Source organism: Musca domestica, unplaced genomic scaffold (assembly GCF_030504385.1).
Source record: "Musca domestica strain aabys unplaced genomic scaffold, Musca_domestica.polishedcontigs.V.1.1 17, whole genome shotgun sequence".
Taxonomy (NCBI): Eukaryota; Metazoa; Arthropoda; class Insecta; order Diptera; family Muscidae; genus Musca; species Musca domestica.
In genome coordinates this window covers 2,649,370-2,661,871 of record NW_026712230.1, presented here as the reverse complement: position 1 = coordinate 2,661,871, position 12,502 = coordinate 2,649,370, and the positions used below count along the sequence as shown (strand labels likewise).

At 41.0% G+C, this 12,502-nt stretch overlaps 1 protein-coding gene across 1 annotated transcript; it reads right to left on the bottom strand.

The window, feature by feature from the left end:
• Window positions 1-631: 631 nt before the first annotated feature.
• Window positions 632-9,104, bottom strand: LOC131801582 (uncharacterized). The gene is made up of 2 exons (XM_059120386.1): window positions 8,572-9,104; window positions 632-2,207 (listed from the first exon to the last, which is right to left on the bottom strand). The coding sequence occupies exon 2, from the start codon at window positions 2,199-2,201 to the stop codon at window positions 1,308-1,310; it is 894 nt and encodes a 297-aa protein (XP_058976369.1). The 5' UTR covers window positions 2,202-2,207; window positions 8,572-9,104; the 3' UTR covers window positions 632-1,307.
• Window positions 9,105-12,502: the final 3,398 nt, after the last annotated feature.

Sequence of the window (12,502 nt, the reverse complement as noted above, 5' to 3'; positions counted from 1 at the left end):
ATTCGGTATTTTTAAGATATTAACAGAATTTTTAACGGATTTTATTGTTTTTGAGAATTGCCAAATTCGTTCCAAATGGTGAAGGGTATTCAAAGTTCGGCCCGGTCGAACTTACAGCTTTTTACTTGTTATTATGATGACATTTATAAATGGGGTTATTCTAAAGTATACGAAGTCGACCAGTCTAATGACAAAATTGTGCAAAATATCTAGCACAATTTGTTGAAATGACAATTTTTTTAGGAGAAGGACATAGCTTAATTGATGTAGAGCTGTATACACAGCAAGAATTCTTTGCAGGGTTTAATATTTTTATGACGAGGTGTTACAGCGGAATAACAACGTAATTTACAATACAGAATAGGGTAGATGCTATAAAAAATGAAATGCAATAATCTTAGTAGGACTCACATTCTCCCTATTCTCCTCGTGACTACGTCCCTGTTGACGACAACTTAAGAATTATTATTACAAAACGTTAATTGCATTAATCATTGATCCAGACAATCAATCATACATGCATATCATTTAGGTCATTCATTCCAAGCCATCCATTATCCGCAAAGCAGCAATGACAATTGTTCGTAGCTAATGAATCCATATGAAAATACCAGGGATTCGTCGGTTATTTTCCTGTAGAAAATGAAGGCGCTTAGAAACCGAACCAAAGAAATATTGGTGGAAACACAATATTTCTCCCAGATGGATTTCAGGATGTATAGGAAAAAAAAGAAGGAAATAAAAACACAAAAGGATTAGAGTGTTGAATTAAACAATACAGGAATATCCTTTATTGAAAGAAAATTTTTAGGTTTTTTTTGAAACGAATTCTTACCGCTTGTAACAATGGTTGAATTGTAAGTAAGTAAAAGGAGAAAAAGAAAAAGTCCGTGAAAGCACAGACGACATGTTTCGAAAATGAAAGCAGAACGCATACATATACGGATAAGTAAGCGGCAATGTCAAAGTGTTTGTGAGGAACATCACTGAAAAAGAATCAGGAAAACCTGAGATGCCAGAAGTTAGGATATTTTCCTTTCACCCACGGTATTGACATTAACATCGCCGCCCACCTTGCAGTTGCACTGCAATGAAAGAAATGAGGACAAGTTCATGTCGTGTGTACTTTTCCGGATTACAACGTAATCTGAATGGTAGCTGAAAAGGAAAGTTTGTGTTTCGTTCGCAAGAATAAAAATAAATACAAAATAGTGCAAAATTTTCATCGGAATTCATTACTTTACTTCAGAATAGAACAAAATATTTTATGTTATCAACAAATTTTTACTTCAGGACAGAAATATCGGCTAGAACAAATGTGGTCCATAAATTGCCCAGCCAAATATGGTGTTGAGGGCTGTTGGCAGTCCGGGCCTCGTGATCGAACCGTCGAAAACTATCTTTGTATAGATGTCGGCACCAATGATAATGTCGACTGTGGATCGCTCAAAGAAGTTTGAATCTGCCAAACATAAGTTGATAAAATTCTCCTTGACGTCGGCGGGCAGATTTTTAGAAGGCGTTTTGATGTTCATGCGACCATTCACTCTTAGCATGACGTCGATATGCCGCTCGGCATCGAACCTCGAAGTTAAAGTCAAAGGACATAATGACTCTTGGTCCAAAGTGAGCGTGGTCAGCTTTATAGAGTCGGTAAACCGCTTCGATATTCTGCTGATAGTAGATCCAGAATCTAGGAGGCATCTCGCTGTCGATTGTATCTTTCCATCCGATATATATACGACTATTGTGGGAACTAAGACGACAGTGTTTTGGCGCATAAACGAGGAGAGCGTCTGGTGGGAAATGCTTCGGGAAGTCGATGGCGTAACTTCGGGGCAAGAACGGCCTTCGGATTGGGAACGACCTTCGGGTTGGGAGCGATCTTCGGTTTGAGGGCGTCGTTGACGTTGGGTACGTTCAGCCGACGAGTGGAGCAACGTATGGTGCCGCTTGTGGCACTTCTTGCAACCCTGCGATGAGAAGCAACTGCCGTGAGAATGTTCATGTGCAAGACAGTTCCTGCAGTATTTGTATTTCTCGACAGCGCTGACACGACCCGAGATGCTCATTCCGAGAAATTTTCTGCAGAGGCGTAACGGATGGCGACTTTTACATACATGGCAAGAATATGCCGGACGCTGCTTCTCCACGCTGGAACGAATTACTGATCGTGCACGGGATAGCGATCTGTTGGACATTGTGTTCTACTTGGCGTAGAAGGAACGAATGTAGCGAAATGTTACAGATTAAAAATCAGGAACATATTGGATGGAAGAAAGTATTAGTTTTGGGCGGATAATAAGACGAGTTTCGTGACTGGCCGGGTTATAGTTCCCCGTTGGGTAATTATATCCGCGACTCGTACACGTCCGTCTGAACCCAGATATACTTTCGAAATGCGTCCTAGACGCCACGCGTTCGGTGGAAGATTGTCCTCAATGACAGCTACTAAAGAATCGACGGTGACGTTAGGTTCGGAAGTTTGCCATTTATTGCGTTTCTGAAGCTCACGCAAGTATTCGTTTTTCCATCGTGAACAGAAAGTCTGGTGAATGGCCTTCAACTTTTCCCAACGATTGAGAATGGAAGTGGAAGAAGTATCAATTTGAGGGTCGACGGGAACCAGGATAGGAGTCCCAATAAGGAAATGCCCGGGAGTTAAGGCAGCAAAGTCAGAAGGATCTTGCGAAATGGGTGACAATGGCCTGGAATTAAGGCAAGCTTCTATGCGGGACAACAAAGTGGAAAATTCTTCGAATGTAAACTTCATTGAACCTGCGAACTTACGAAAGTGAGCCTTGAAGCTCTTAACTCCGGCTTCCCACAATCCACCCATATGGGGAGCACCCGGAGGTATAAAATGCCAAGTTAGTCCTTGTAGAGCATAATAGGCGGTGACTCCGTCGCGAGAGGCTTGCAGGAAGTTTCGGGCTAAGATCTTCGAAGCCCCTACGAATGTTGTCCCATTGTCGGAATACAAATGCAACGGGCAACCTCTGCGTGAAACAAAGCGATGAAACGCTGAAAGAAACGTGGATGTGGAAAGATCCGAAGTGAGTTCTAAATGGATAGCCTTCGTTGCGAAACAAACGAAAACGCATACGTATCCTTTAGTGATACGACAGGACCGACCATTATATGTTTTTAAATCGAATGGTCCAGCGAAATCTAGACCAGTTCGTGCGAATGGGCGAGAAAGCTCGGTCCTTTCTGGAGGAAGGGCAGCCATTAGTTGCTTTTGACAACGTTTCTTGTAAAGGATGCAAACTTTACACTTGTTAATAGTGACCTTGATGAGATTTTTCACCTTGGGAATCCAATATTGAGACCGAATTACTCGCAGAACTAGCTGGTTACCACCATGAAGAGTAACAGAATGTACGAAAGAAACCAGCAATTTTGAGAAATGGCAATTGGATGGAAGAATGATTGGATGTTTTTCATTATAAGATAGGCCAGCAGAGGATGAAAGGCGGCCACATGAACGAATTATTCCGTCAGCATCTAGGAAAGGATTTAAATTACCGATACAACTGGAAGCAAGAATTTGACGTTTGGCGGATAGTGCGTTGTATTCATTTGGATAGAAAGCCTTTTGGCACAACTGAATCCAACGATTTCTCACTAGATTCAGCTCATTGCTAGTCAAAGGGCCCGATACGTGAACGGAATTAGTACGAAATCCATGATGCGTGCGAGATATGAATCTATAAACCAGAGCGAGGGCACGAAGAGCTTTACTGAAGCATGAAAACCTTTCTAAGACGTCTTGGAAATCAGAAAAATAGGCAAAGTTGACTTGAATGGACCTCTTTTCAAGACTTGTGTCCGAAATTGAAATAGCGGTTGCACACCACGTGCTCGATGTTTCGCGCAGCCAATGAGGTCCCCGCCACCATAAGTCATTACCGACAAGGTCTGACGGGAAAACGCCTCTGCTTGCCAGGTCTGCTGGATTTGTCTCAGAAGAAACATGACGCCATTTGGATGAATCAACAATTTGAGTAATGTTGGAAACTCTATTTGCCACGAATGTTTTCCAGAAGCAAGGTGGTTTAGCCAACCACGAAAGAACAATTGTGGAGTCCGTCCAGCAGTATATGGAATAGGACGGGACATCCAAAGACGGAAGAATGCTATCGATCATCTCAGCTAGGAGGACAGCACCACATAACTCAAGTCTTGGAATGGACAGGGTTTTTAATGGAGCTACTTTTGTCTTGGAATATAGGAGGTGCGTGGAAATAGATGCGCCAGAGGATATACGAATGTACAAGGCCGCTGCATACGCGCTCTCTGACGCGTCACAGAAGCCATGAAATTGAATATTGCTTGTAGGCGTGAAATCTATCCAGCGCGGAATTCGAATTTTATCAATGGACGGAAAATCATTTTGGAATTGCAACCAATCGGAAACAATATCTTGAGACAATAAATCATCCCATCCGATACCAGAGGCCCAAATCTTCTGCATCATAATTTTTGCCAAAACCACACATGGGGATAACCAACCTGCTGGATCGAACAATTTTGCTATATGCGACAGAAGTACACGTTTGGTATATGTGGACGGATTAGAAAATGGTTTGGCAGTGAAAAAGAAAGAATCTGAATGGGCATCCCATCGTATGCCTAACATTTTGGCCGTACTACTTTCTTCGAACTCAAGAAAGTCCTGTCGAAGGAGATGCTCAGGCGGAATATCGGCCAGAATTGTCTTCAAATTGGATGTCCACTTTCGCAAAGAAAATCCAGCGGACTTCAAAGCTGATTGCAACTCCTGAATAGAACGTAGGGCTAAAGTAATAGAATGAGCCCCACCGAGTACATCGTCAACGTACATGAAATTGCGAAGAATGTCGCTAGCTCTAGGAAGTTCTGAACGAACATCCTCAGCTAACTGGTGCAGTACTCGTATCGCCAGATAAGGTGCGGAATTGACCCCAAATGTCACTGTCTGTAATTGAAAGTCTTGAATTTCCTCATCCGGGCTTGAACGATATAAGATCATCTGGAACTTAGCATGATCTGGATGAATTAGTATTTGCCTATACATTTTCTCAATGTCGGCATTGAAAACGAAGCGAAAGAATCTCCACCTCAAAATTAACAAGGTTAGGTCTGATTGCAAAATTGGACCCGTATGTAGAATATCATTGAGACTTAACCCGCTGGAAGTAGGAGAGGAGGCATTAAATACTACCCGGACCTTTGTAGATACGCTCTCAGGTTTGATGACGGCATGGTGAGGTAAATAATAACTAGGACCGGATGAAACGTTAGAATGGGGAATACAGCGCATATGGCCTAGATCACAGTATTCCCGAACGACTCGATCATATTCCTTCTTTAACTCGGGAGTACGCAAGAGTCGAGCTTCGTTCCTATAGAACTGAGCCATAGCACTGGACCTGGAATGTCCTAAACCTTCGCCATTAAAATTAGTCTCCTTAAAAGGCAAACGAACCATGTATTTACCGTCAGTAGTTCTTGTCGTAGTTGATTTGAAAAGATCTTCGCAAAATTTATCGGGTGGGGACAAGAAGTTCTTCCTTGGAAGATTCTCCACCTCCCAAAAGCGTGAAATCTCTTTATGCAAAGAGATTTCGCAAAAATTAGAGATTATGTTGACGACCCTGGACGAATTCTTACCTATGGGGCCCGTCAAGATCCATCCGAAGACTGTCTCTTGGGCCAGAAGGGAGCCGCATATACCTGATCTTGAATTAGAAAGCATTAGGGCTGGCAGCACATCGCTGCCAAAAAGTAGGTCAACTTGTGAGCTCTTGTAGAAGTTAGGGTCAGCCAATGAAATATTTGGAAGATCTTTGAACGAAGCAGTCGGAATAGAATGACTTGGCAGATTCCCCGAAAGTTTAGGAATTACGAAGGCAGTAATTGTTAATTCAAAGTTGTGGTCAAATTGCGAAGAAAGAATGAAAGAGCACTGTTTACGTACGCTGGCAGAATTAGAATCATTCAAACCTGAAATTTGAGCTCTCGTGCGCTTATGAGGCAATTTAAGTTTATTAAACAATGATTCTGAAATAAAAGTTCCCTCGGAACCAGAATCGAAGAGCGCCCGAGCCGAATATGTCACACCATTATGAACAATTTGTACCATCGCCGTACCTAGCAATACCCCCTGAACACTAGCAGAAAAATAATTTTGTACAGTCCCCACTCCGCTACTAGTGGACTGTAATCCGGAATGTGAAAATGGAGCGGAGCTGGGATTGAGGTTTGAATTTGGAGCAGGGCTAGATGTAGATGGTGCTGAGGAGGAAGAAGAATGAACAGAGTTTCTATGCAGAAGAGTATTATGGCGCTTATTGCATGTATAGCAACTATGTTTGCTAGGACAATTTTTCACGGAATGCGTTTTTGAAAAGCAGTTGAGACACAGTCCTTGCCGTTTGATCTCAGAAATGCGCGCATCATAATTCATTTTTAAAAACTTCGGACATTTGCGAATTATGTGAGCCTCGTTTGGACACAACGGACATTTGGGATCAGAGACCTTACTTTGGAACGAACTAAACTTTTTGGAAGCTTTGGACTTTATATCGGACGAACCTTCCTTTTGGCTTGAACCTGAAACACCTTTTCGCATCTCTGAAACAGACTCTAGAGTGCGATATCTATTTGTTAGGAATGTGTCCAATTCCGCCCACCGTGGAATACTGGACTTGTCCGAGAGGGTATGCTCCCAAAGAGTAAGTGTGGAATCAGGTAGACGATTAGAACAGAGATAGACAAAAATGGGATCCCAGCTAGCCACGTCAATATCGTAGGTCTCGAGAACAGAGATGCATGAATTAATGTCTCTTTGGAGGCGTTTTAAACTCTGAGCAGATTCAGAAGGAACGGAAGAAAGGTTGAATAAAACTTTAAGCTGGCCATTTACGAGAATTCGCTTATTTTCGTAGCGATCGCACAGGCTGGACCACGCTTGGCTGAAACCACTATTAGTAAGAGGACTCTTCTGAACTATCTCTTTTGCTTCGCCTTTGGTCTTGTGAACTAAATGAAATAATTTCTCAACTGGACTGAGGCGAGGATTTTTTATGTACACAGCCGTAAACATGTCTCGGAATGTGGGCCATGACATATAATCCCCGGAGAAGACCTCTGTATCACATGGCGGTAAATTGAAAGAATATCCTGCGTTCACCTGCTCAGGATTGGATGTAGGAACTGGACTGGGAGCCACGGGAGACTCCTTTGGAATTGAAGCCGATTGTAGTTCCTCGGATATCTGAGACAACTGGGATATACACTTACAGTAAGTTAGGTACGTCGTCTTATACTTAGCCCGAATTGTCTCTAGTTCAGAAGCTGTGTCTTCATCACCCGACTCTTCGTCTCCATTGCCCTCGGATTCACGATCTCGGATGTATATATCATACTCGGACTTAATTTTGACCCATATGGACTTTATTTCTTCAATGTGGACATTGACAGAATGAATGGAGTTGACTGGAAGGAGATTATCACTAATATCCGAGTCAAATCCTACGATGGTATCGGCAAGACGAATGAATGAGTCGAGAGACATTTTGGAATAAGTTACTTAGAATCAGAAAAGGAAGAAAATTTTTGAAATGAACAATTGCGAATCAAATAGAAAAATCAAAATCGCAAACCCGAATTAAATAAATTGAAACTTTTCTGGAAATATCAAATTTATTATCAAAAAAAACCCAAAAACAAACCTCGAAAAATGTTCAAAAACGATAGAATGAAGCAAAAAACGTAATTTTAGGGTTAAATCCTCTAAATTATTCAACGACTGGTATTCAAAAAAAAAGAGGAAATTGTTTATTAATATTTACTTTCAACAGATATATTTATTTCCAAGAAATATATATATAGAAAAAATATTTATTATGATAAAAAAAAAATATATATATACTTGAAATTTAATTATTATTTTTCTAAAAATTAATATAATTATTTTCGCAAGAAATATTTAAAAACGAATTATTATTGATGAAGAAAGAAAAATAAAAATATTCAATGAATGGAACCGGTTACTAGTCGGTTCAACGGATACGAAAAACGAATTGGAGACCCCTATATTTAGTTCAATACTAAGAAGTACTAAAGGTCGACTTTCGAATTGGTGAACCCTATGCACATATGGATGAGATGGGATAGGGAGAGCGAAAGAAAACAACAACAATCACTCAATGCAACATCACCAAACACAGCAGCAATGAAAACAATGAGAATACGAAGAAAAATGAATTGTTGTTGTCACTTGATTTTAAAGCACAAAATGATCACAAATACAATTAAGCGCAAACTTTAAATTTGTGTAGCGTTGATCGAAAGAATAATGTAAATAACTCAAATAATGCTCTTAATTCGAAATGAAGTTTTAAGAGGAGTTATTCCTTAAATGAAATTCAAATGCACTGTTCTCTTAAATATTGAATTGTCGCGGACACTCTTCCACCAAAACGCGTATTGAAAAAGAATGATGTTTTGCCGACGGCAAATGCACTTTTTATTTTAGGAAAAATTTGCACTTTTATAATTAAAGGAACGAAAGCACAAACTTACCTCAAGTTTGATGAAAAAGGAAATATAAGTAAAGTTGTTAATCCAAACTGGAACAGAAATTTCGGCTTAAGCTTATCCGGATCGTGAGGACCAAATGAAAATACCAGGGATTCGTCGGTTATTTTCCTGTAGAAAATGAAGGCGCTTAGAAACCGAACCAAAGAAATATTGGTGGAAACACAATATTTCTCCCAGATGGATTTCAGGATGTATAGGAAAAAAAAGAAGGAAATAAAAACACAAAAGGATTAGAGTGTTGAATTAAACAATACAGGAATATCCTTTATTGAAAGAAAATTTTTAGGTTTTTTTTGAAACGAATTCTTACCGCTTGTAACAATGGTTGAATTGTAAGTAAGTAAAAGGAGAAAAAGAAAAAGTCCGTGAAAGCACAGACGACATGTTTCGAAAATGAAAGCAGAACGCATACATATACGGATAAGTAAGCGGCAATGTCAAAGTGTTTGTGAGGAACATCACTGAAAAAGAATCAGGAAAACCTGAGATGCCAGAAGTTAGGATATTTTCCTTTCACCCACGGTATTGACATTAACACCATATTTAGGACCCTTTACTCCCAATAGCTACCACATTGTTGATGGTCCTTATCGGTCAATATTGACCGCAGCGCAGAGCCAACGATTGTTGCAACATCACAAGCGGCTGTTGGTGCTGCCGCCGCCGCTGCTGCTCATTTAGGACAAAAGAAACCCAATTCATGGCAATAAATTAACAAAAACCAAAGTCCAAAGACAGACCTCAAGGATGGATGGATCGATGAATGCAAAGTGGATGTGGTTGGCAAAGGAGATGGAAGGAGTTGCGATTCAGTCAATAAGGCTCCTTAAATAATCAACAAACTGCGATCCAATAACGACAACAAGCACAATTGCCAACGACACACAGAGCCCTCGAATCGTCCGACCATCGCACAAACTGCAAAAAGAGTTAACAACTTAATTGGATTTGCATGTAATTTAACTGTTCGCATTGGCGGAAAAAATCGACAGTTGTTGTTTGGTGTTGGCATTCGATCAGAGATAAGTGAATTAAGAAAACAAAAAGTTCGGTGCCGATACAGCAATGCAATATTTGTTATTCCTTCACGTTTTTGGGGTAATGGGATTCAAATGAATCGTTGTCAGAGAACATTTAACCCATTTGGGCAACAGGGAAATACGTGTCGTTGTTGTTGTTCGGTGAATTTGGTAGCGGGTGCTTTTTTCCCAGCCATTCTGATGTGGAATAAATTACAGCTAGTTGTAATGTTATCTGAACCAAAACATGGTCTGTCAGTGGTCATGAATACGTCATCACACGAAAGAACTAAGTGAACTTTCAGTTGATGATGTTAAATAGAGTCACTAATAGTTAAATGTTAATAGGACACTTCATTGCTTAAATGGGAAAATTTTGGAATACAGGTTAAAATCAGTTTTATAATATCGGATATTGTGCAAGACACAAATGACAAAATGACTAGATTTGTATAATCCTTTCGGCGATGGAAACCACCTGTAATCTCACTACAGGTCCTCAGAGTATATTTGTTCGTTTTTGTTATGTTTGTTCTTTGGGAGCAGCATATCTGAAATGCATGTTCCGAATCCATTTGGTATGCTTCGAGATCGAACAAGACTCCGAACCGCAGTTCTGTTCGATTTGTAAGAACGTCATTCACCATTGATCAGTCTCTTTGCTTGCATTTTAGAAATTGTACTGGGTTAAGTCGATTGCGAGACTATAGCGATAGGGAGTACGTTGCGACGTGCTGTTGCAGTTCCCAGCGGAACCACGGCTTCGTGGTCATCGTGTGAGTTGCCTCCGGTGTATGGAATTACACCGCAGTCTCCCGAATAGAAACCTATACCGTAACAACTTACACCAGGTGTTGCTGTTCCATTTCCGGATAGTGCATCGTTGTCAATTCAATTGCAACGGACTACGACGCAGACGAGCAGGAAACCAAGCTTAATGAAAATTGCTGCTTACAATTTTGTTGAGATTGACACGTATTGAGAGAGGATGGCTGAAGAAGTAGTAGTGGTGGAGCAGGGGTTTTGTTGTAAGCTTTCATTCCACATTTTGCCTTATTAAATTCCCAACAGAGGTAGCAGGTCCGGCGAGCCCAACTTTCCAACCCTACAGATTCCAAAGTCAGCGAACTGACAGTGGAGGTCAATAGATTGATACAGGAGCACAAGCGCCAAAAATGGTTAGACTATCTGAAGCGTTGCAATATTTGGGACGGAAATGAGTTAATTGTAGGATACAGTTAAGTCACTCTCGAATCCTTCGAAAAATTTTAATATGACCACATGTACAACAAAGGTCGTAACGGTCACTAATAGCCTGGTATCATTAATCGCCAATTTCTCGAGCATCCCGAGAATGACAGGGCGAAGCGAAGAGTACTACTTCGTATAAGAGGTGGTACCGCCAAAGTTTTTGATAGGTGATGTTCCGAACGGAATATTAATGGTAAAGTTGCTGATACGCCGGGCGTCGAGTATCCCACTAAATTTCTCATCGTTTCCGAAGCATTAAAAATTGGTGGTCATGCTACCAAGCAAAGCTGCCAGTAAAGGCGAATCATACAGGCCAATTTCGCTTTTGTAGCCAGTAGTTAAAGGCTCTTAATGCTGTACTTCTCCCTAGCATCAAAGGAAGCTATTCAGTTGCTAACCATCAATCCAGATTCCATCCACAAAATAGTACCATAGCAGCATTGCACGCAATATTTACACATATTAGTTGAGAACAAGAACATGCAGTGCCATAGAACAGCGTTAGTAGGCCTTGTCTGTTTGAGTAGAGAGTACTACCCTCCGTCCAATTTTAAAATTTTGGATAATAAACTAATCGTGTAATACCGGAATAAAAAGTCCAAACCGCGTAGAGTGAAATAGTGAACCCAATGGAGCGATATCTCCGGAACTGTTTAAGACGGCGTTATCCTCATATGTTATGAGGATAACGTCGGGAGCCATTGTTGTTGCCATTTGAGTAAGGTTGAACATCTATTTCGCGAAGCTCGCCATCTTTTTCAGCGCGAGGAATAATAAAATATCCGCCACTAAGTGAATGACCACTATCTTTGGTGGTGGTCTGCGGATAACATTTTCCTGGACCTGAATATGCTGTCTAGGGACATTTACTACCGACTACAAATTACCCCAAGGTCGCATTCGAAAGCATGTTAAACTTGTCCACGCAAGCCACAGCTATGTGTGATAAATTGAAGAGTAGGTATAAGGTTCTCAAGGCGCTAGCCGGGAGCAATTGGGGCGCAAACAAGGAACCCTCTTGGTTCCTTATAACGGAATAGGTCGGTCTGTGGTGATCTATGCGGTCTCAATGTGGCCAGTGAATACTAGTGATACGAACATACAGACCTGGCAGAACTCTGCCCTGTCAGAACTTCTACAGAGTCATATGCTTTCGTTGCAATACCCTCTTGAATCTCAGCACAACTGTCATCCAGACCATCATATGGTGGATAAGCTCCCCCGCCCAGGCATGTTTGGAAAGACTGACACGATCTATGAATGGGGTCCAGAGCCTCTAGTTCGACAAGCGTATCTAGCACGTCAGAATCGCATACTGATGCACACAGATGCCAGTAACACCTTTAGTATGAATATCATCCTCGGAGTCCATCCCGCATCCCATTAGTAGTTTTGGCTCAACTACGTTCATGATGGTGCAATCGTCTCAATTCGTATTGAATGTGGGAGGTACTGTACTACAGACCGATATTTACATTTCTATGCAAGGATGTTTCTTACAAATTCGGGGTAAAATTGTGAATAGAAAACCAAAAAGACTTAAATTTTTCGGTACAGTTATAAGAAGGCTATACCAAAACGTGGATATATAGCCCACTCTCAATACCAGATGTCCTGCAGAGCTAATACAAATAAACAAAACT

Bases quoted from the DNA above. Each gene is read 5' to 3' on its own strand.
- LOC131801582 (XM_059120386.1), bottom strand. From the start codon at position 2,201: ATGTCCAACAGATCGCTATCCCGTGCACGATCAGTAATTCGTTCCAGC.